The sequence below is a fragment of the Stegastes partitus genome, unplaced genomic scaffold (genome assembly GCF_000690725.1).
Source record: "Stegastes partitus isolate 25-593 unplaced genomic scaffold, Stegastes_partitus-1.0.2 Scaffold853, whole genome shotgun sequence".
In the NCBI taxonomy this organism is placed as follows: domain Eukaryota; kingdom Metazoa; phylum Chordata; class Actinopteri; family Pomacentridae; genus Stegastes; species Stegastes partitus.
In genome coordinates this window covers 57,692-82,398 of record NW_007578584.1, presented here as the reverse complement: position 1 = coordinate 82,398, position 24,707 = coordinate 57,692, and the positions used below count along the sequence as shown (strand labels likewise).

Here is a 24,707-nt window from a genome sequence, read left to right as displayed (position 1 = left end):
CTCACAGTAGATGAATGTTGGACACTGGTTTGAGTCAAGAGTTCATATTGGTCACATACTCATACAGTACAGGACAGTGATGTAATTATTCCACAAGGCAGTGCAATAATAAAGGGACATGATTTTTGAAAAAGAATCTGTAAAAATAGAAGAAAAAAAAGCCATAAATGATGAGAAATTAAGAGATTGCAGTAAGTTATACACCTACGTGAGAGATGTAACTATATTGCTCTCCTGCACCAACCTTCAGCGAGAGAGTGAATTATCTGGAGGCTTGAGTGCAGAGCGAAGATCCTACTCGGCTCCGCAGCAACTTGTCAAGTTTGGCTGAGAATTAGCAATAGAAGTTTCAGAGGTGCAAGTGCTTTTTGAGATAAGTTTTGCAGAGCACTTTATTGAACAGCATGCTCACAAGGTGATGGGCAATAAAGTTGTCTTTGATGTGGCTCGCGAGTAAGAAACAGAGCAGCGCACCTTAAATACTCAGGATAGGGTAAAAAATATATATATATATATGGTGAATAACAGGAACATCATGGCTGCACTGCGAGGCGACGATCCCGGTTACTTTTCTTAAATATGATAAGCAAAGAAGTTGAACCTGATGTCAAGCAGACTTTGTTTTCCATTTTGTTTGCACACAGCTTTAGACAAATGCTCTCAGTTTCACTTAGGCTTGCAAATAATGTTTTTATTATTTATATTATTATTATTATTATGGATTAATATGCCAGTTAGTTTTACAGTTCACTGCTAAACAGAGCCTCTAAAATGGCTTTAAATTTCCCAAAGCCCATTGGGAAAATTGCTTGTTTGGATCCAAATAATTTTATTTTTCTGTGGTATATTACAGAAAAAAAGAAACAAATCATCTGAGAAACAACAACTGCCTGACATATTTTGTTTTTAAAATGACTTAATCAGTTTAACAAATTGCTTAGTATTATATTTTGAAGAAGAATTAATTGAATAACCATTTCAAAACTAGCCCAAACGCTGCACTCTTTTGATTTTACAAGTACGTGAAACTGATTACTCACTGATGGCTAACACAATCGTTTTCAAAAAGGCTGAATGTCTTGAGCACTGTTGTTAATGGATATTTTTTTTTTTCTCAGCTTGAGACTTCCAAAATTGGCCCATTAGATATAAACTGACACAAACACAGCATTGTGGTAGTAACTGGAGAGTCGTAGGTGAAGCAGTGCAGCGGCCCAAATCTCTTTTAGTAAGGGTTGTTAGTTCCTTTTGATTTGTGTTTGGCCGCCTGTCACCCAAACCCATTCCCTGAAATCACATCACTATAACGGTCTAATCAGCACTTAACGAGCCGTGCTACATGAAATCAATGCCCCCTTCCATTTGAGAATGCAGAATATTTGGAGGAGCCGATGAGGGCTCGCGGAAGGGGCAGGAGATTCCGTCGATAGGGTGCCGCAGTCGTTGGACACGCAGGGCCTGCTGAGAGCACAGGATGCACTTGCCCTCTAAGTTCAGCGAGCCTCCTGAGATCCAAGCTTTTACAGCAAAATCCTTTGTTTTGCTGACTAATCGCGTATTGATTTTAACAAGTTGTTAAGCCCAAATAAGGTTGTCAGGCCACTGCCAAACAACTCCTATACCTGTAAGGCTCCAAGAACAAGGAGCTATGTCTTTCCCATTAGGGAGCACCATTTGACTTCTGTCCTTGATTTATTATTACAGGGAGCATAAATGGGGTAACATTTTACTTTGGGGCGTTTTTGTTGGCTGTGCAACATTTTTATAGACGGCAGAGCATACGGTTCTCACTTTGTTGCATGCATACATTACCTTGTGGTTTCTGTGGGAGGATGTGCATCTGTGGAAATATAGTTGCATGCCACATGCCATCAAGCATCTCTCCCACGTGCAAGCTTAGCTGTCACCGAATTTTCCAAACCTGCAAAGACGGGGAATTTTCAAATCAAGATATAGCTAAACGCTGTGGGTACCTCAACCTTGCTGTTCCCCGTTGATGTGTAACAGTTCTGGATGCAACCTGAACTGACTGTTGTGCTGGACTATCTGCTGCCAATGAAAGCCAGCAGGTCCTTTGCATTATGCTTGATAGAACTGCAGAGAGAACATTACAATGCCAGCTTGTTTTCATTTCAGTAGACCTTGGAGCTGCAAATGAATAATATATTGGAGGCAACTCGGGGGTAAATGAATAAATCTGCACTAGGTGGGGATCTGGAGAGGGAGTGGAAAGTGTCATAGAGCTACAGCACTACCCTGTGGTAAAGTAAGATATTGCACATGAAGATACTAAAGACGCAAGCAGTTTATTACTCTAACAACTAGTTTGATGTATGTCCTGGAGTGGATGTGTTTTCTCTATTCACTTTAGGTTGTTAAATATAAGTCATTCCCTTGTATTGTATGAAGGATAACTCCCTCATGAATGGTGACTTCAAGAGATCTGTGTTTCACCAAATACAGAAGCACAAATACAAAAACAAAATAGCCACATGAACCTTAGCAAATTCCCCATTAAATTTTGCACTCTGTCAATTAATCAGAAAATAGGATTGTTCTGCTTCCTGTTAAGATGAGACCATGTGCATAATTGTTCCATCCATGCTGGAGATAATTAATATCAATGACCCCGCTGACGTTTCAAATGCATCATGTTGGGTTTAATGATGATGTGTCATAAGCAGCCGGAGGTGGAGACACCCAGCTCTGTGTTTGCTGGCAGACCCCGGCCAGGGGCTCCGGAGCTGACAGGCGAGACCAGGTGAATAATTGTCTATGGCATCTTATTATATTGCTGGCATGATCTGATTTACTCCAGCAGCAAATGGTGGGAAGAGACCCAGTGTCGTTGTGGGTATTGAATTAACGAGGTTTACGCACAAATGAACCCCACACTGACGGCAGATACATCATGCAAGATTAAAGAGGATTTCCATGTGGCTCTGATAGCTGTTCTGCTTGCTTCATTACACTATTGAATCACTCCGTATGTGTTGCGCGCTCCTGTTGAGAATAGATTTTATATTTCTTCCTGTATGTAGAAATGAGCTGGGTTGATGGCCTTTTGTAGGAAATCCTCTGTCCAGTGTAGCAGAAGAGAGGTTTCAGCATGCAATAGAAAAAATGGAATATTTTTATCCCAAGAATCACAGCCTTAGCACACATTTTGTCCTTACAGGCACTGTTGATGTGACACTATGATTTAAAAATAATAATAAATGTTTATTAGAATCCAGAGAAGAGAATTTGTGATATTATAATGTGTGTGTGTGTGTGTGTGTGTGTGTGTGTGTTTAACTGTGTTTACATACATTAGCCAAAAAGGTTAAAGCACAGGTGATTAGTTTAAACATCTCTTTATGATCCTCTGCACTCTCTTCCCTAGACAATATTTTGTTCCCTAAATATATGTGTGCCTTGTGCTTTTTATTCTAAAATAAAATATTTACCCAAATATCCATATAATAGTTCCTGAAAATGCTAAATTGCGTCAGTAACTCTGAACTACAGCTCCCAAGAGCAACAAAAACACTGCTGCAATAAGCTGAGATGTGATTGGCTTATTGTAATCCACGTGACTAAATTGGACCAATAGTGAAAGACCTCAACAGGAAGTGTTCCTGTCAGCCAACTGACACGGCGTGAGAGCTGAAAGTCAAGTCAAACCAAACATATAATGCATGATAAAACCTAACTAAGTAGTCGTTCTTTTTATGTTCAAGTTGTCGCAGCATGATGGGCTTTTAATGTAGTTTCGTGTCGGTTAAAGCGGCGTTTGTCACCATGTTTCAGGCGGTATCTAAAACGCTCTCTGCTGCATCAACCACTTTAGTTTGTCGGGGTGTATTGATTCGATGTTATTGTAAGAAGACACCAACGAAACTAAGAGTGTCTCGGGCACTGTCGGGGGCAGATTTGGGAGCAAGTGTCAAAGTACAGGTAACGACTGTTTATTACTATTTTCCTGCAGTAACATGCTGCTTATTTACAGTTACACCAGGGTTACTGTGTTGTAGTTGTAAGAATGTAATAGTCCAATCAGCTACCTCAAGCCTTAATAATGCCTATTAATGCCCTTTTTTCATACTTTCTAATGGTAGTCCTGCTGCATGAAGTGATGAATTATTCTTGACTTCACCTCACACATCCTGAACTGAAGCTGCCCTTTCACACTTTGCTTTCCAAATACATTAACAGCATATCACATTCTATACTTCTGACATTTGTTTTGACAATGCATGTAGAGGGAAATTCTTAAATTACCAACATCCTAATTGTGCAAAAAGATGTTTTACCACATTCAGAAAAGTGTGTTTTGATTTGTGTCTGTGCTGCAGGGATGGGTTCGCTCCGTCAGGCCTCAGAAGGCCAACCTCTTCCTCCATGTGAATGATGGGAGCTCCCTGCAGCCGCTGCAAGTCGTCGCCAGTCCAGAGCTGAATGATCCGTAAGCGTATAGGTGATCAGTTTTTTTAGTTAAGGTGTGCCCATACTTCAAAGCTCAGGCTCTTTTTTTCCCCCCTCTGAACTAAGGCTGCTGACATTCGGTAGTGCTGTCGAAGTCACAGGTATCCTCAAGAAAAGCCCCCACAAGAAACAGTCGGTTGAACTGGAAGCAGATCAAATCCTTGTAGTTGGAGAATGTGACCCAGTGGTAAGAACAAACATCCTGCACACTGTTAAATAACTCACCGTGCTCGCTTCAAATTAAAGCACCTCTACGTTACGTGAGATACTTTAATGTTGTTGCATCATGTTCTTGTTTCAGGATTTTCCCTTTAAAATCAAAGAGAGACACGGCCTTGAGTACATTCGCCAGTACCCTCATCTCAGGTGTAGAACAAATGCCTTCAGCTCTCTGTTGAGAATACGAAGCGAGGCCACTACAGCAATTCACTCCTACTTCAAGGTGAGAAAATCTGGGGGCGTTTCTAGCAGAGTGCAGAGCAAGGGGTTTTCGTTTTAGTCTTCCTAAAGGGTTTTTTTTTTTGCTTGTTTGTTTTCCCAGGAAAATGACTTTGTACAGATTCACACTCCCATCATCACCTCAAATGATTGCGAAGGGGCAGGGGAGCTCTTCCAGGTTGAGGTGAGTGTGTAAAGATCACAAGTTGTTTTTTATATATGTTAGGTTTTTGCTGCAGAAACATTTTAGCTTGAATTTTTGCTTTATGTGAATCGAATATGGTTTGTATGCGGTGTCACCTTTAGTCAGTAAAAGCTCTTTTGTGAACAGAAGGATGAACAACATTGTTTGAAAACTTAAAACCTCTGTTTTTATCACAGCCGTCAGGCCCTGAGATTGTAGAAGATGAGTACTTTTTCTCGGTACCGACTTTCCTGACTGTGTCTGGACAGCTTCATTTGGAGGTGATTTCAGGGTGAGATGAATGATATGAATGTATCTGTGCTGCATTTTTGAAATTTACATCTTGCTTTTATGCATATGTGCATTCTTTTCAATATCTTATTCAATTTCATGTGCAATCATAACAGACTCTCTGACATCTTGTGCAATTTTTATCAAGTGCAATAGAATAGATGGATAGAAAAATACTTCATTAATCCCCAAAGGGAAATGTGGTTGTTACAGCACAAGATCGAGTTACCACCACCATAAAGACCAATAAATGGGCAAAAATAAATAATAAGAAAATATAAAATGCGAAATGTAACAAATAGGAAAAAAAAACGCTAGGAAATAGAAAATGCAAAATGTACAATCAGTGGGCTGCACGGTGGCTTGGTGGTTAGCATCATTGCCTCGCAGCAAGAACGTCGCCGGTTCACGTCCCAGTGAGGACACTGGGATCTTCCTGCGTGGAGTCTCCATGTTCTCCCCGTGCAGCGTGGGTTCTCTCCAGGTTCTCCGTCTTCCTCCCACACAGTCCAAAAACATGTTGAGGTTAATTGGTGATTCTAAATTGTCCGTAGGTGTGAATGTGAGTGTGCTTGGTTGTCTGTCTCTAAGTGTGGCCCTGTGATAGACTGGTGACCTGTCCAGGTGAACCTGCCTTCACCTTAAGTCAGCTGGGATAGACTCCAGCCCTCTGCGACCCTAGTGAGGATTAAGCGGTGCATAGATAGTGGATGGATGGATGTACAATCAGTGTAATATTTTAAGAAAAGTCCTGTGTGGAGTATAGTGTTTACTTTCAATTCACTTTCTGTTTAATTTAATTTGTCTGTTTCTTGTTATTTAACCTACATTTTTGTACTTATTTTTTAGGCACCATTTCTTGGCATCCACTTAGACACTTTGCATGTTGTACTTTGTATTCTTGTTTGATTTCTATTTAGCTACTAACCCTTTTGTAATTGTGTATATTTCTCTAACCTTTGTGTATTGTACTCTGGCAAAACTATTTCCTTCAGGATGAATGAAGTTGATCTTATCTTCTGCACTTATATCAAAGCACTTTTCAGATTATGTTCTGACACTCCTTCTCTTGCAGGGCTTTTTCTAGAGTTTACACATTCGGGCCAACTTTTCGTGCAGAGAATTCCCAAAGCAGACGGCACCTGGCGGAGTTTTACATGGTGGAGGCAGAGATCTCCTTCACGCAGTCCATAGAGGATCTCACCAAAGTACGTTCTATCATCGTCCTCTAATGCAACTTTGTGATCTTAATCAAGTTAGAACATTGGTTAACATGTTATATCCCGTTAACTGCCTTTCACTCAGCACTTTTCTGTACATACAATGGAGTGATTTCTTCCTTTTTTGTACGACATAGAGATGTGCTGTATGAACAGAAGGCTTTTTTTATGATTATTTTGTCATCTTTTTTTCTTTTACAAAGCTGCTTTACATACCTGTAGGGCATTACTTTGTTCACAAAAGGAGGCACTAAGTAGCAGTAAAGTTGTTTGGCAACCTTTGATTAAAAGTCATCTCAGCTAAGTCATTGTATATCAGCATTTTGGAAAGAAGTGAGCTGATGTCATCACATAATCTCTGTGTACTAAGGTTCAATTTTTACATTTACCTTACGTGCCTTTTAAGGTTGCCCTTGTGCACAGCTGCCCAGAAAAGCTTTAATTATTAAACTTGGCCTGCTCCTTTAGGTCATGGAGGACATGTTCAAATCTGCCACCGAACATGTCTTGGCTCACTGTGTGGAGGATGTGGATTTGTTTCACAAGCATGTGACTCCTGGACACAGGGTGAGTCGTGAAGGACACTCATTTAACTCGGGTACATAGTCTGGCACTGTCCTGCGGGCAGCCATGACTATATCTGACTTCATTAATATCTCAGCTTACATTTTTTTTTTCCTTCTTGCATTCATAAGGACACAGTAGATGCTATGATGAAGAACACTTTCCCTGTGTAAGTCTCCTATTTTTGTAAACATTGCATTTAAAAATACATCCGCTGAAGAATACAGTAAAAGATTCAAGGGCTTGAATGTTTTATACTCTCTACTTTCAGGATTACCTACACTGAGGCTGTAGACATCCTAAACCGCAGCTCGGAGAAATTCGCCTCCCCAGCCGGTGTAAGTGGCAATTGCATTATTTTTTTTCTTTGATAGATCATATTTGATACCTACCTTAACTATGTACAGTGTTTTCCATTAACATTTTCGCTCCACGTTGACCTTAGCCCTTCTTTTTTTTTTTTTTTTTTACAGTGGGGTTGTGACCTTAAGACGGAACACGAGAAGTACCTGGTGAAACATTGCGGCAACATTCCAGTCTTTGTCACTGATTATCCCTATGATCTGAAGCCTTTCTATGCAAGAGACAACCAGGACCATCCTGAGCGTACAGTAAGACGTAGTTACACTTTTAAAAAATGCAGAGTGAATCAATGATTTAGCAACTCATTTCCTTCCTCGCCGTGTCAGTTGAGTTATTGCGGCGATTTGCATATCTGAGCTGACTTTGTCATTTGTGTGCAGGCAGCTGCGGTGGACCTTCTTGTGCCAGGAGTTGGAGAGCTCTGTGGGGGCTCGCTGAGAGAGGAGAGGCTGGATCTGCTGAGGGCTCGGCTGGAAGAGTAAGAATGAATGCTTTGGGGGGCGTGGAAGCAGATTCTAATGCATTTAGACTGCAGTTGTCAATAGCTGCACAGTTGTTTTAATTATTTGAAATGTTTCGAGATCAAGCATAATCCCACTAGTGTCGCATTGCATGTGGTGGGTGATTAAAATATACATCTATATGCATCACCCATAGCAAGTCAGTCATCATTTCTGAATTCACGGATCAACAGTTTTATACATTTCAGCTTTAAAAACCCAGATTAGCAGGGTTTTTTTTAAAAAAAAGCTGCACACACCACAGGTATCCAGTGGCAGGAATGTTTATTAAACTACATTATAAATATATTAAACTGCACTAAATAGCTGTTACATTGTTCAATATATTCTTTTCCAGGGCTGGATTAGAAGACACCTACAGCTGGTAAATAAACAACAAATACAACAACCCCCCACACAAATTAACATTAACAGCATTTGAAAAGAAATGAGCTCACATACCAAAGGAGTCTTAATAACATTTTTTATGTCTTCGCAGGTATCTGGACTTGAGGCGTTTTGGCTCCGTCCCTCACGGAGGCTTCGGACTGGGATTTGAGCGATACTTGCAGTGCATTCTCGGCGTTGACAACATAAAAGATGTGATTCCTTTCCCAAGATTTTCACATTCTTGTCTTCTATGAGACACAATTCGAGCCAAATGGAGAAGTTCATAAATGTGTTTGTTTTTTTGGTGTCTAAAAAAAAGAAAAGTCAAATAAATAAATTATTCAGCTTTGTGTAATTTGCGTCACGTTTTATTGGTTTCTAAATGTCGGTAGAAAGCGTTTAAAACATACACGCACCTGCAATATGAAAACAACAGTGATTGGAATTTGAAATGAAATATTTTCTCAGCCAAAATGGATTTGAATTAGTTTTGTTTTCTCATTGGTTGTGCACGACATTCCTACAGCAGTGTATGACCAGGACCTTTACTGTTCACCTACTTCTTATGAAAGAGTTGTTCTATGGAGAGAGCATGTTGAGTTGTTAACGTTCCACCAGGTGGTGCCTTTTCCCTTTTAAGCCAATAAGAAAACGCGTTTTTTTTTTCGTTTTTATATTTTATTTTTTGTCTACACTGATGACTATGTTAACGTTAGATTCATACAAAGCACAAAACATCCAGGAATCTCCCTCTTTGCGCTGCTGTTGGTGCGTAAATGTATTTGGAAAGGCAATACAAGTTTGAGGTAATCTTTTAAAATAATTTTGGTGTTTGAAATTGAACAGAATTACTTTAAACATCTGCTCTGTGCGAACATCTGAAACTTGTATATTACAGATGGTTTTTATTTTTTTTTATTTATACTCGTTCTTTGGAGCTGTTTTGTGCCAAGCAGTTCTCCCATCCTGTTCATCCCAGCGCAGCCCATCCCTCTCTTTACTCGGTGGGCGTGGTATGAGTTGGGAAAACAAACTGCAGACATCCTATGATACTTCCTCACCCTGCATCAGTTGAGTTTCCCCGCGGCTCGTCGTCAGCTGGCCGTGCGTAATTCCCCAAGAGTCGAGTTGCGCTTTTTTTTTTTTTTTTTTTTTTTTTTTTTTTGCGCGCCGGGTTTTCTTCGCCACAGCACCACCAGGAGCGGCTTTGGCTATATCTCCGACCAGCACTACTTTGAATTTTTATATCAAATGGGGGGAGCAGACTGCACCAGTGTGAGCCAAACGCCGACAGCACTTTGAACAGGCGAGCTTCAGGAGCCGTCATGTACTAGTGACAGACGGCGGTTGTAGAGCAAGAAGAAGAAGAAGAAGCAGCAGCAGCAGCAGACACTGACAAACATGAGCGGAGGAGAAATCATCTTACAGGGCTGGCTGAGAAAATCACCGCCGGAAAAAAAGCTGAGGAGATATGTAAGTTTGACACACTTCCGCTTAGTTTGGTCTATGTTTAGAAGTTTAGAAGCTGGAGTAGTCAGATTTCACTCTCTTGTTAAATGGGCCCTTTGTGTTGCTGTTCATCTGCATCTCAAAGTGGTGCCAAACTCTGATATTTAAAGTCCAGCAGCAGCAGCAGCAGCAGCAGGTGCATCCCACCACCACCACCACCACCACCAGCTAGACCTGTACTCTTTCTCAGGTCATACTTATTCTTGGCTCTGAATGTTGAAATGTATGTTTTGTGCCAAATTGCTGTTGGCAGGTTTTTACATGGAACCCACTGTGGGGTCCTAAGATAACACAGAGGTAAGCTTGTGTAATACTCGACAGCTGTCTATAATATCTCAGATGCACACAAACTGCCATTTGGCTTTATCTCAGCGTGCTGAGGTAATGTCTAATCAAGCATTGATGCGACCAGTTATCATCTGAGCCAAGTCGGCTAATGTCACAACAATGGTGATAACTGCACAACACTTGAGCGCCTTGATAAGGCCCGCGTAAGCCAAAGCTGCTCATCTCTTGCTGGGTGCCGGGCAGGGGAATGGCTGCAAATCAGATAATAGGATTTATGGAGGCAGATAGAACCATGAGACAATCTCCTATAAATACAGCTGTCTGCTGTTTATGTATGGTGTTGCATTACCAGGCCTCTCCATGTTCTTGCTAGCTGACTTTGCCATGATGTCATCTCTCTGTTTCATCTGGAAATCCATCCTTGAATGTCTTCAAATGCACCCCCCCCTCTCTCTCTCTCTTACTCCTGTCCTGTCATTTCCTCATTGTCTTCCACTTAAAGCGGGCTAATGTTTACACAGAGACCACCGTGGGCAGTATGGAACAGCAGCTGCAATAGTGCAGAGGAAAATACTTGCTTGGTTACAGTACTTTATCAACAACAGGAGAGAGAGCGAGAGAGAAAAAAAAGAGAACTCACAAGGCAGGATAGAGCCAACATAATGGCCTGCAGGCAAGAGAGCAGGGAACAGCCTCTCAGCCTTTCTCACCCTGCCTCTCACCCTGAGAAAAAACCTATAAACAACTGCGCACACACACACACACACACACACACACAGAGTTTCAGCCAGAAAACAGTGTCATGAGATAGTGTCCAGAACAGGCAGACTTGTGAATGTGATAATCTGTCCATCTGAAATTCCTTCCACTTAAAGTCAGTCTATAGACAATCGGGGCCATTTACTCCCCAGTATTACTGTCATCTGACGTAGTTAAGTTAATGTAGAGGGTTTATTTTCAGATGCAACTTTCATACACTCCCAGACATTCCAGCCTCAAGGTGTGTTTTGTTTTGCAATATGGTAATAAGTTCGATCAGTCATTATATCGGAATGAGATGAGGAGGCGTAGCTGCCGCTCGTACACTTGTGCTTTTTGGTAGGTGATTATTTGCAACGATGAAAAGGCGTTTTAATTCTTAACAAACACCTTCCCTGTCAATATGTAACCTCCTTCTACCACAAAGGCCTTTCGACGCCAGATGAAGGCTGTGTTTGTTAATCAGTAGTTAGTTGGTGAAATGATTTGTCATTGCATTAAAAAAAAACAAGAAAACAAAAAAAAAACGTCTCCTGTGACTTTCCCCAGATGGTTTCTGAGAATGTGGCACACGGCCGTGCACGTTTTCTGCAGCGTAGAATCCAGTGCAGGATAAGGAAAGAGTGAAAACTGGTACTACCACTGCAGCTCTGGCATGCAAATCGTATGCAAAGCAAAACAATGGCAGTTAAAGCCGACATGCAACCGGTGGTGGAGACGGGAGACGACATGTTTGTACACAGTAACAAGCATGACTAGTCCTGGTTCAGTGTTTTCTAATTGTTTACAAATGCGATTAACTCTCAGCAGTGACTCACTCGCTCTACGACAGCTCCTTGCTCCAAAAACACATTATGAGTACAAACTTTCTGCGTCCCCCCCACCACCACCACCACCACCTCCTCCTCCTCCTCTCAAACATGTGACAGCGGCACTGCAGACATGTGTAGTCAATTTTCACACACACACACACACACACACTGCATCTCCACAATATAAGGAAAACAGTCATGGTCGAAATGTCTCAGTGCTGCTAAATGAATCACTTGGTGGGAGTTTATCTGTTGTCGGGGGCTGACCGAGGGTTGCAGAGGTGGGCAGTGTTTAAAGGCGAGGTGGGAGTGGCCTGTTTGCTTTTTTTGAACAATGTCCAGAATAAGCAGAAGGAACATGAAAACAACTGACGAATCCAGCTCTCACCCAGCGCCTCTTGCATAGCTCTGTTGAGGTCATTTTACTCATCAGTTAGCGGTCAGACGATACGCTTCATCATGTCTGCCGTATTAACCCCCCCAAACAATCTTTTATTTGTAGCTCAGCAGACCACCTCCTTCCTATCAAGTCAAGGCAGTTGATTGTTGACTTTTTTTAATCTTTATTAACTTGTACTAAAGGACAGAAACCCTCCTGTAGCGCCCTCTACAGCATGGGACACCTCTTTCTGACCTTCATTGTTGACATGTGCGTAAGAAGAAGTCATCTAACTGAATCACGCGCGCATGAATCGCGCTCGACGTGCCCACCGTGAATCACAGATGTGACATGCCATGCTGTGAGCAGTTTAATTCCCGTTCTCAGGTCGGGATCAAACCGCTGTGAGCCGAGTCCTCGCCCTCTCTCCGTTGTTGTCTGACATCACAAACGTGTCTGTTCAAATACAGTAAAGCATTGCCACATTCCAGACAGATCATATCGGCAAGGTGATATCGGCTGTGTCTTCTTTCTCCCGCTTAAGGTTTCAAAGGGCTTTACTGTCTTGCCCTTGTGGATGGCACACAAGAGAAGAAGGGGAAAGAGAGGTGGAGCCGGAGAGTTTTAAAGGCAGGCATAGCAGAGCAGCAGCAGCAGCCTGTGTCCCACTGTCAGCTGCCGGGTCTGCTGTTGTTTTGCAGAGGGGCTTTGGGAAGTCCTTGCCCTCAGAGGTCAACACTGAACGCCTCCCAGTTCCTGCTTTGACAGACACCCAGCGCTCACACAGACATTTTCCTTGTTCCATTTCATTTGTGGGCCTTTCCCCATAAGCTGCAAAACTGGGGTGGCTTTATGTGACTGCAGTGTCAAAGTCAAATTAGTTTATTGTTGTTAGATATGTTCAGCTAAACAGGTCCTTGTGATTGACGTAAGATTGCTGCCTGCTAGCGTTTCTTATTGTTGAGCAACGTTCCTTACTGAGCATTGATCAGATTATTAGATTATTCTTCGATGCATTTCCTGTAGATCAACTGCATTCTTTTCAACAGTATAGTCATAGTCTTAATTGACTGTTAAGCGGACAAAAGTCACGTTTCTTTTGTCAGAAAATCATCCTTTTTCCATTTTTACTTCTCCAACTAAAACATCTTTCTTCCCCCCATCTGTCTCTCATTGTAAAAATCCAATAATGGCCTTGTTTGAACCTTTGTCATAATATGCTGCTCTTTGCCATGACTCCTCGGTTGGGTCTTTGTGTTTTTTTTGCTCCAAAACGTAATTATTTCACCAATAGCATATGCCAGACTTCCCTTGACTGGTACCTACAGGAAGTGTTGTGACAGAGGTCCCATGACAGGGAAGGAAATTAAATTGGTCTGCGAGTATATAAATGCATTTCCATCTATCAAGACTTTATCAGCAGGGCTTAAAATAGTACAGTTCTGAAGGAAATTAGATCCCATTGATTTGGACCTGCACTGAGAATGCTTTTGCTTTTTTCGCTGGTCCCTCAGAAAGCACACTAAGACACAGAGGTGGTAGTTTCATCGAATGGTGATTCAAATAAAAATGAATCGGACTGCAAAGACATAAACAGCAGCCGAGTCAAGCAGCTTCTGTGATTAATCTGTTTTAACTTTTGCCCCTTCTGCTGATCCGGAGATCCGGAGACCACGAACAAATGGCTGATTTTGCATCTACAAGCTGCTTTGACGATATTCTGACATTATGGGCGGCATGAAACGCCCGCTACGAGCTGGAGCTTACATGTCATATGACTGTCATTAGATTGGCCTTCTGAAGCTAATGGGCTTTGCAGTCATGATGTAAGTCAGTAGAAATGTCTTAGTCTCCCACTCTGCACCATATGAACACATAAAACTGAGAACAAAAATTGAAATATTACCAGCAAAATCAAAAACCATTTTGTTCATAAATTAAGAGCGAATAAGAATGCAAACATCCGAGGTTAAATATGAGCGACGTGTTTGGGTTAGAAGTTTGTATTTGTAGGTAGTGATCAGCATAAATGTCTGGCAGCAAGCAAAACTGTATGCGGTGGCTTTTCTTCAGAGGAAGTTGCTAATGTAGTGCTATTTTTTTAAAACTCTTCACACGTTGGGGTACCAAAGTTGCCACTTGTTCGGCTGAAGACTATTTTTGGAGTCTGTACCACCAACCTTGTAAAAAAAAAAAAAAAAAAAAAGCCCCACAGTGGTTGACAAGTAAACACGCAAAGGAAAGGGGAAGATATATTTATTTTAAGAAAAATTGCATGCACGAACCGTTGCTCTACTTGTTGGTATGAGCTTTGAAAGTATATCATTATTTAGAGTTATTAGAACTTATTTAGTTTAAATGAGAAAGTGACAAGCCCTTTAAATTAGGGTCATATAATTTTGCAACGACTGAGGCAAACAGGTTTTATACAATTTATTCTGAAAACGTATTCAGCTAAACCTGCCTAATGCAAGAACAAAAGATATTTGATTAGATAATTAAGCTGTGATATACTGCAAAGCAAACCCTTCTTCTTGTGAACACAACACATTGTAGAATTGCAACACTTGGGCATTGGTTAAACGAACCATCGTGCAATTTCAGACACCACATCCACATTTTTGTTGTGCGTATCCTCCCAGACGTGTTGTTTTTAAGTTCGGTGGGAGTTGATTTTGTATGACCCATGGAGGCCATTGCATTGTGCAATATACGCCTAAAAATAACCACTTGAAAATGTGTTTAAAAATAGACTAATACGATTTGTTATCTTTTGCTTTCGTGTGAAACGCTTTATCTTGATAGTTTGTAGGTGTTGGAAAGTAACCAACTCAGCTTGTGGTACAGGTGGTTATAATAGTCAGAATGAAACACCGGTTCTCTTTATCACAGTGAAAATAATTTGATTTAGGAAACTTTGATACAGTGGAAAAAAACAAATGTCTTGTTTTGTTTTTTTTTTATATTGCAGCTGTAGGGCCCCCCCCCCCTCCCCCTCACAAGTAGCCAGAACGATGAAGGTGAACTGCGTTGCTAAAAGTAGATTTTTTTAAAAACCCCTTTGAGATCCTCAGATATTCACTTCTTTGTACCTGCACTGTACTTAACGTCAGCAGAGCTTAGAGATGTGTTTCTGGTGACGACGCAGACACTGATGAGTCACTGCAATTCAGTTGTAGAAACTGAAATTTCCCACTACGGGGTTTAGATAAAAATAAACTCTGAGTAATGCAAAGCCAGTGTATGAATGCAGTCTTTAAGAAACAGGAGAATGTATGTCCACAGAGACTTTGATGTCCATCACTGTCCTGCGTGAAAGCAGCGGTTTATGTGGGTCGGCATCCTGGAGGCTCACAGACCTGAAACGTATACAGTGTCGTGCATCACTCGACTCATAGAAGATTAAAGGAGGAAGTCTTAGATTTACAGTATTTTCATTCTTGTTCTTCACACCTGGGATTTGAAAAGCGTGGACTGGTTCTGGAAAAAGTTGTGCCAGACATACTGTCCATCTCGCGCCCATCCTCACCACTTTGTTTGTTTCCTATTTACAGAGCCTGGCCTGTGTACAAACACATGTGTTTGCTGAACTTGGCAAAAATAAAATGTGTTGGATTACGTGCACTACCTTTAGGTAATCTGGTTGTAATTAATTGATGAAATTTCACGATCAATAACAAATTATTTTAATTATGTTGGTCGGGATAAAGAGCCACCTCAGCTAAATAGTTCCTCTTGTTTGCTTTACTTCTATTTGTTTACTCAACAAGTGAAAAGACAACAGCTTTACAGTGACTTGTGACACTAAGAAGTGCAGATAGCATTGACTCAAAAGTTATCATTGCAAAACTGACTAAGGGAAAGTTTTTCATCATGCTAAGCAGCAAAACGGTTTCTCAAATCACTGAGAAATAATATTCTTTTCTACCATGACTGCATTTCAGAGTGGCACAGGGGTAAAAAACAGTATTCTATTCTATAATATTAGTATTCACTAAGAAGTATTCTATTCTGTTGAACTGTTTACATGATACTTTGCTGAGCATCAAGAGTAAAACAACTAGGAAGTCTGCTGTATGCCACTTCAAATATTTTTTTTTAGTGGTTAATTGGAATCCATAAATTATTAAGCACTTTTTATAATAAATTACAGAGTTATCAGTTTAAATGTAAACATTTTTTTTTATTAAAAATGTCCCACTAATTAACTATACTGCCTTAGTGTTTGTTTAAATTATGACTGGATAAACAGTAGTTGATTATATTACTTATACACAGTTTACATCATACATTTGCAAATCAATGTCGTCTTGCTTTAGCTAATTTTTAAGACTTTGATTAGTTCCATATTCGAGGATGTTACTCTTCAATCCAGTGACAGTTTTGCACCAAAAAGTGAAGGAGAAGTGCAACACACGAGCTGCTGGTCTTTAAATTCAAGAGTGACATCTTTAAAGTAATCTCAAAACAGAAATGTTTTGACATTAACCCAGTGGGTAAATTAATTGTGACAAAAAGATTGGCAAACCAAAATGTAAAAAGGCCTTTTAAAACAATGAAAAAGGGGAAAAAAATGATTAAATGAACAATGCCTGAATAAAAGTAACAACTGGAAAAAGTGTAGTTGTTAATTCCACAAAGCAAACTCCAGATTTTATACTCTACTAATCATGAATAATATCAGTACTGTGCAGCCGTGAGCATTACGTCTGACTAATACTCTGTGTGGGGAGCTGGACTGTGAGTGCCAGTGTGTTCCAGCTACATGATAACATTTCCAGTGTATTTACTGATGTCATACATGCAGGATCCTGAATCTTTAATGATGCACGCAGCTGGTTGAGGAGAGCCGGTCGCGTCATAGAGACATACTGATATTTGCACAGATTAGAGTGCTGAGGTCAGACTTTTCCCTCGTATGCGCGCCTACTCTGCGGACCCCTCCCGTTTTTAATTGTTTTTCCATTCACGGCTGTGCATCTACGACTACCCTGCAACACATTACAAAGACCAGGAGATGTTCACAGCATGCCCCGCGTACGCAGACGCGCAAAGAGCCGACGCAGATGGCAGAGGCAGGGGAAGCAACACAAAGAGTTCTGATTAAAAATAATGCCTCCCGTTAGTCAAACTGTCAGGGTGGGCTCACGCTAAATAAGCCCGGCCTTTTTGCTTGATACGGAGACATGGCAAGAGATTACTCATTTTCCTAATGATGGAACTGTTCAGCTGCAAATTGAGGCTGATTATATCTACTGAGAGCTTTTTAGAGGTTGTTTTTCATAGGATGTGGAGCCGATTTCGCAGATCATTGCCCCCATGAAGTGAGTGAATGAGAGCTGTAGGTACCGAACGCAGCATCCCTCTTAATCATCGTCACACCTGTAGGATGGAGCTTTCTGTCACAGCCGTGCGATGCCGTCGCATGTGGAATCTTATCTGCTGTAATACTGTGAGGTCTACTGTACGTGTGCTAAATGAGTTTCAGAACTGGTGCCGGGTTAAAAAGGAGATTTGCACAAATTATGGAAACATCTGGAGTTAAAATGTCCTGCTTTTCCCTCTCAAGAGGACCCTGTCTGTGTTTGCACTCCACAGCTAACCTTCCACCTTCTTTATTAACACACAAGAATTTATGGGCCTGTTTGGGTCTTATCTTTGTGTGTTATGTATCGCAGCTGCCTTCTTTCCGAGGTTTTAAATATTGGGAAACCTGAGCAGTTTGATTTAAACTGCAATGGTGCTCTAATGCATCCATTGGATTTAAACGCCTGTAGTAGTTTTATACTCTGAGAAACTCTGTTTAACGTCTATTCGTGTTTACCTTATTGGGCACATGGACTGGACAAACCCAGGAGCATCTGGATCTTCTCACCACTTGAGACAGGTAATGGGCTCGAGCCTGCTGAAGAGCCACACTGTTGGCACACTGTTGGACTTTGTTTTGTTTGTCACCTGAATTTATTGGAAATGGTCCAGAAACATCTTTTATAAACTTTGTCTGGGGTAGCTGTCTGCTTAACGTCTCGCTGAGAGCCAAGATGTAGAGCCCTATGCGAACTGCACAGCTTCCAAGGAAGCGTTTGTGGTTTACTTAAGCTCCTATAAACTGATGTCACACAGGTAAATATGGGTACATGAAACCTGGTAAGCACAGAGGAGAAGACAAACATGCTTTTGGTGGATTGTGCAGCTCCTGTTTGGCAGGTTAAGCACATCCATCCTCTCATTTTTCATGATTTTCCAGCTAGAATTTTTAAAACTTAGAATAGCTTGGAAAGCATTACAATGCAAATTTAAAATGTGTTATTTTGCCGTGTGACTGACCAGGCGATGTTCTTCAAATGTAACTCGATTGCGTTCCCTCACTTGGTGAAACTCCCGTCTGTTTCTGGAATGTGATGTTATGTGTGACCCGCTATTGATTAGGACTAGATAATCAGCGCTCTGTCGTCATTGTCTATCCGGCTTTGTCCCCTCTCGCCACATTAACCGGAATCACAAGTGTTTAGGCATTTGCTCGCACAATCACGGCCATTTTGACGGTCCCGCTTTCTAATTCATGCATTATTCAAAGTGGTCTTCACTGCTCTTCTTTTGTTGACAGTAGTTTCCTGAAAAAAAATATGAAATTCTGGCATTATTCAGGCACCAGAAGGGACAAAAAAAATTAAGTCACTCATGTGCTAAATATTCCTGTTTTGTTTTTAACTAACTTTAAAATGCTAGAAAACAGAACCAAAGGAATGGATGTGGGATGAAGGCTTTGGAGGACATTTAGCATCATGCTACCATACGAGTAGCTGATAATCTCCTTGAGTCATTTCTAACAAGTTTAGCATTCAAGCTTGCAGAAAGGTCAAGATTAAAATGTTGTACGTCAAGATGAATGCCATTTGAACATTTGTGGATCCCCCTCAACTTAATTTTTTATTATAATTAAGCAGTAACGGCCGAGTTGTTTGTGTGTAACCTCGCTCAGATCAAATGGAAGACATGTTGGAAGACGTGTCCTGTTTGCATCGAACCAAGCAAACATCCCATCCCTCCCTGCCGTAACTTGACCATTATAAAAGCCGGCAAAAGATGAGAAAACGTGGACAAGGGAGGTGGATACGAGGCTCCGCCGAGGCTCCACGGTGCCGGTGTTTGTGCAGCTGTGTGGTGTGTGTACGACAGCAGCAGGTAAACCAGAGGAGGCCCAGTCAAAGACAACAACCTGCTGTCTCCTCCCTCTGCTTTAATAGGAACAGAGGTAAACAAGGCTATTCTAACATAACATATGTGTTTAGCTTCAGTGTTTGCTCATGCACATTTAAAAACATGTTGACTGATGCTTATCATGCAGCCTGTTGACACAGCCTACTACTAAACACACACAATGTATTGCTGTGCGGCTGTAAAAGGCACAATTTAGATAATTGTTTAGGCCGCGACCATCTCCAAGTTCATTAATCTTGAGTTATTAGGACGGCAGAGTGATGAACTGGGTTCAAATACACTGAGACTGGGCTCATTTTTACTGCGTTTCACAGTAGATGCACAAATACAGCAAATGATTGTTGTGACTTATTTGCTGTGACTGCGCATTAATCTTCCAAAGGAGAACCGATAACACATACCAGACGATTGCATCCCGTTTATTTCCACCAACAGAGAGCCTTTGTATGAATTGGTTTGTTTTTCCACAGAATCATTGTTTTGTGTTCTGCCAAAAATAGAAAAAAAAAAAAAAGTACGTCTACTTATCAACATCCAAAGAAACAAAAGGAACTGGCAGGTCCAAAACTGTTTTGATCGTATTTTTAGAAGCAAACTCGCTGAAAATATTGTTTTTGTATGGTTTTGTTATTAGATGTTTTCCTTCCCAGTCTTCTAAAATAGATGCAGACATGCTAGCCTTTGTACTTTACTGCTGTCTCTCTGTGTCTGTAGCTGGCTGCCATCGGCACAGAGCAAATGAAAGTGTGTTGGGACAAGGTAAGATGAAGCCTTTATGGGGTGATTGAATGAGACTGAAGGGGCTAAACGCTGTACGTTCATAGATACGGGTGGCTGCTCTTCTTGGGGAGATCAAGTGCTAGCAGGCAATTTGTATATATATTTTTTACTTGTCTAGAGTTGAGACACTTACAACCCAAACAGGAATTTCTGAACTTTTAGGAAATATTCTCAAAAAGTCTGTCTTTGCTTTTAGGTCACTGACAGCAGATTTTTTTTTTGTTTAGAGCTTGATGCGGCCGTGTCGCTCTGTTTTCTGCTCTGATTTGACCTTTATTTAACTTTGATCTCTTCTTCGGAAACAGCAGCAAAGCATGTCGTACAAATGCCAGTGCGCTGAAGTTACGACACGTCCCATGTGGTTTGTAGTACATTTCTCAGACAATAATACAAGCCTTTGATATCATGTTAGTTTATCGTGTAATTAGTGGCCCGGATCAGAGCTGTCTCAGTTGGTCCCATGGACTGTCCAGTTCAGTTGTTAACAAGGCCAGTGTTTCTCTGCTGGGCCCTTTTTTTTTTTTTTTTTTCTTTTTTTTTTATAAACAGCGATGCAGCTTAAACCGAAGCCATGAGGGGGAGGGGAAAGTTGGAGAGACAAGAGAGTTCAGCCTAGTTTTACAGCTTCAGCCCTCACTTCCCAACGCTTAGACAGTGATTGATGGGCTTAGACATGCTCTGCAGGACAGGCGGTGGGTGGGTTAGCTCATTTTGTTGTGTCCTCCTTCCCCCCATGATTTACTTTGCCGGGGAAGTTTGCTCAAATTCGAAAGAGAGAGAGGAAAGGCTGCTTGTGTTGTTGAAACGACTGATTCTGAAAACTGATTGCTCTTAATGAGGAGCTTAGCAGAAAGTGTGACAGAGGGAAACAGTTATCTGATCCTCTTATTCAGACCAAGCTGCGAATTATTTTCTTCTCGTATTAGGCAAGCGGCTTCTATTCCTCAGGACGTACTAATTCTATTTGTAGTATCATAAAGGCACATAAATGAATTGTCTTTCCTCTGTGGTCGGGAGCTATCCTGGGTTAATACGCTCGCTACAGCTGAAGGATGCCAGGAATAACCCAGCTGGGTCGCGCTGACCTTTTGAAACCGGGCAGGACTCCAGGTCTCAATTAAGTGATGCTCTCTCTTTCCAGAAAAGGCAAAAATATTCAAATGGGGCTCGCAAGAGTTATAGTGATTTCTGTCTAAATGCTGTAAATGCATTGAACCAAAGAGTTTTGGGGACCTGGGAAAAAAAAAAGCGCCGTTCTTGGGTTTGTTTTGTGGAGGAGTGTGATGACTCTACTGGTTTTCTATGAAATAAGGAAGTTTACACTCAAGTGGAAACATTTCGAAGGAAACTTGAGGACTATCAACTTCTTTGCTGTCTGTTTTCCCACACCTTCACCCTTGCAGTTGGTGTTAGTGAACACCCCTAACAACCTGTCATCGTGAGAAATGACCTAATAGATAGTTTTCACGCTGCTCATCATATAGCGCTGATTCAACCTGTTATTTTCTTCACACTTTTTTTTTTTTTTAATATATATATATCCTCAGACCGGGGTTAGTTGTATGATGCTCAAAGTAGGTCAGCTGCCAGCATTATTAGGGTCGGACTGCCTCCAGTTTTTATCGCTGCATCGGTCTCACAGAAAATGAAATGAAAATTCTTACACCCCAATACCTCAGGAGTAATTCAGCTACACGCCGAAGATAAGATCGTAATCTGCACTTCCTGTAAAACACCGACAAAGAGAAAAGATGTGTGCAACAACAACAACGGGGGGAAAAAAAGTCAAAATAACACTTTTGCACAGTTTTAAATGAGGTGTCTCAAAATAATAATAAATATTATAAAAACTGTCATCATTATGTTGCATTCACACAATTAAAAACAAAAGAAAAGGGAACGGCACAGCTATCTGCAACTAAATGCAACTTTTAGCAAGACTAAGAAATAAAATTAGTCAAGCATTTTTAACATCTCCTTGTGTAAAATGATTGAATTTGAAAGGGTGCATCTTAACAAAAATGGGTGTTATGACTGTTCTCAGATATGCGACGCCTGTTGGTGGCCATTTTAAGCTAAAGGATGATGACGCTTGTTGTTTTGAGCCGCACAGAGACAGCTTCGGATATAGTGGCGCTCATCTGATAACCTGCAAATGAGCTGCATTTAGCAATAATATTGGCGCTAATGGTTTTAATACATTTTTTAAAAAGCATCTTAGGGTCTTTATTGCCAACTTGAAGTCCATGTATAGTTGGTTTGGTTCTGATATCTTTGGCTCCAGGCTCCATAGGCAAAGCAAACCTCTTTGACAAGCCTTTGGAGTTTTCATATACCAGTGTGTAGCTCAGCCTTTCCAACTCTCTCAAAGCATCCATGACTCATTGTCTGAGTAGATGTGAAATCTCAGCAGGATCAGTCGCAGGCATTTCCCCGGTCCAGGCATGGGAACTGGGCACTTTCTAACTTTAAATCCTTAGTAGATCGGGCATCAACCTTTTGATAAAAACCTGACAGGTTTATCCCCCTTTACATCCTCTGTTACCCCTACTGTCCATGTATCCTATCGTCTGTCTCTGCTTTCTGAGTCGTCAATATGTTCGGCTGGCACGTACATTGTCCTCTCCTGTGTTTTCAATTTGCCATCCAGGGGATAGATGGTATCTTCGGATTCTGGCATCAGAGATTTGTTTTTCAGAGGAAAATCAAAGGTACAACAGCAACGGCTCTGTTCTGTGTCGCAGTGTTTTGCCAGCGTCCCGGTAAGCTGCAGCAGTGTGACAGATAGCCACGGCACCGGGACACCGAAACCAAGGCGGCTATCTCAGCCATCATTAATTTTACCTCTGCGTCTCAGAGTTAATGGCCTCTCTAAATAGAAAATTTAGTGTTCATATTTCCAGAGGAGATTAGGAACATCTCTCTGAAAAGAACAGGAGAGATGCGGCACAATCCATTTTTCTGCCCTGTTTGTATGTGTGTGCATTCGGGGTGGGTGTCAGCCTTGCGGCGGTGTCTGTGTTGATGGAGGGAGAGGGGGCCTGCAGGATCCTGTGTGTCAGCAGCCTGCATGTGAGACATTGCCTGGCGGAAGTGCATCACTGGCAGATGTCCAAAAGCCCCCCCCCTCTCTCAGCCCTCCTTTACTCCCCCTTTCTCTTCCTGGTCTATCTTCCTCTTTTGTCTCTGAGCACAGAGAACACAGAGTCCCTTTAGACTGCCACTGGAAAAGCATATGGAGCTGTTGCATTGAAGGCCACTGTTCTTCCTTTCTGCTTTTCCAGTTGACACATACAACAGTGCTGCTGGCGTGTTGTAGTTTCCTTGCTCTTACATCATGACTTCTCGTTTGAGCGTGCTCTTCTGCCGCCTTTCATGTGGTTATGACAACTGATGTTCACTTACGCTCTCGAGATGAAAATCCTGCGACAGATGTGGCCTGATTTTCATTGGACCGACGCCACGTCACTCACCGGCTCTTGAAGCGGCAGGAACCTGCAGTGTTTAAGTGAAGTTGTCGAGGCGGAGCTCTGCTTCTTCTTAGCTGAAGGAGGGATATCAGCACAGGAAATACGTTGGTAGGGAGTAAACACCTGCTGCCCCCCCACACCCCCAACTCCCGCCGCAGCCGCTAACACATGCACAAACCTCACGCGACCACATGCGTGCTCAAATATGCAGACTTTCTCTCCAAAGTCTGTTTGATCAACAGTTAACACCACAACTGAGGTCCAGCTGTTGAGTGTGTTACCACGGCAACATTTTTGCATCACACACACACACACACAGTAAGAAATCCAACCTGTTTAAGTGTTTGTCATTCAAAATGCAGATGGCGCCGCTTCATAAAATGGTTAAATATAACTGCACAGCGTTTTCCTTTTGTGCCCTGAGAATGTTCTTACGTTTCGATCTCATTTGCAGGCATGGAAGAAGCGCTGGTTTATACTCCGCAGCGGCCGCATGAGTGGTGACCCCGATGTTCTGGAGTACTACAAGAACGACCACTCGAAGAAGCCCATCCGGGTCATAGACCTGCACTGCTGCGAGCAGGTGGACGCTGGCTTGACCTTTAAGAGGAAGGAGTTCCAGGACAGCTTCGTGTTTGACATCAAGACTTCAGACCGCACTTTTTATCTCGTAGCCGAGAACGAGGAGGACATGAACAAATGGGTTCGCTCCATCTGCCAGCTGTGCGGTTTCAACCAGTCGGACGACAGCCATGGTAGGGAACCCTGACCCGTCTCTGCTGCTCAATCTCTCTGCTTCTGTTTCTATTTATCTCTCCTTTGCCTTCTTTCTTATCTTCAGAAAACTCAAATGGGCTAAAGTGACCTCAATTTGTATCACTGTCCATTCAGGTTAACCAAAAAAAATCAGTGTGCGTTTGATTTTGCTGTTGCTACTATTTTAAATTTAGATTCCCAACAGCCACAGTTGTGAATCCTGCTTCTAGTATTATGTAGTGCTGAAATGATTTATCAGTTAAAGAATTAATCAGACTGTTTGCCTCTGAATTAAGAAGATTTTCATCTTTTCTCT

At 41.7% G+C, this 24,707-nt stretch overlaps 2 protein-coding genes across 3 annotated transcripts in view; both read left to right on the top strand.

The window, feature by feature from the left end:
* The first annotated feature begins 3,641 nt into the window (after positions 1 to 3,641).
* nars2 (asparaginyl-tRNA synthetase 2, mitochondrial) lies at positions 3,642 to 8,772 on the top strand. Its single transcript, XM_008293039.1, has 14 exons — positions 3,642 to 3,939; positions 4,338 to 4,447; positions 4,534 to 4,654; positions 4,769 to 4,909; positions 5,009 to 5,089; positions 5,287 to 5,381; positions 6,456 to 6,588; positions 7,069 to 7,167; positions 7,296 to 7,333; positions 7,436 to 7,502; positions 7,638 to 7,775; positions 7,908 to 8,005; positions 8,386 to 8,412; positions 8,527 to 8,772. The coding sequence occupies exons 1-14, from the start codon at positions 3,784 to 3,786 to the stop codon at positions 8,669 to 8,671; spliced, it is 1,449 nt and encodes a 482-aa protein (XP_008291261.1). The 5' UTR covers positions 3,642 to 3,783; the 3' UTR covers positions 8,672 to 8,772.
* A 785-nt stretch (positions 8,773 to 9,557) lies between these two features.
* The window catches only part of gab2 (GRB2-associated binding protein 2), a 31,660-nt gene continuing 16,510 nt past the window's right edge, over positions 9,558 to 24,707 (top strand). For both annotated transcript variants that reach the window (XM_008293037.1, XM_008293036.1), the window contains exons 1-2: positions 9,558 to 9,890; positions 24,090 to 24,390. In XM_008293037.1, the coding sequence (XP_008291259.1) occupies positions 9,819 to 9,890; positions 24,090 to 24,390 (373 nt within the window). In that variant the 5' untranslated portion in view covers positions 9,558 to 9,818. The remainder of the gene's footprint in view (positions 9,891 to 24,089; positions 24,391 to 24,707) is intronic.

Bases quoted from the DNA above. Each gene is read 5' to 3' on its own strand.
- nars2 (XM_008293039.1), top strand. From the start codon at position 3,784: ATGTTTCAGGCGGTATCTAAAACGCTCTCTGCTGCATCAACCACTTTA. The intron at 5,090-5,286 runs GTGAGTGTGTAA...TTTTTATCACAG, and splicing joins GGGAGCTCTTCCAGGTTGAG to CCGTCAGGCCCTGAGATTGT. The intron at 5,382-6,455 runs GTGAGATGAATG...CTTCTCTTGCAG, and splicing joins CATTTGGAGGTGATTTCAGG to GGCTTTTTCTAGAGTTTACA.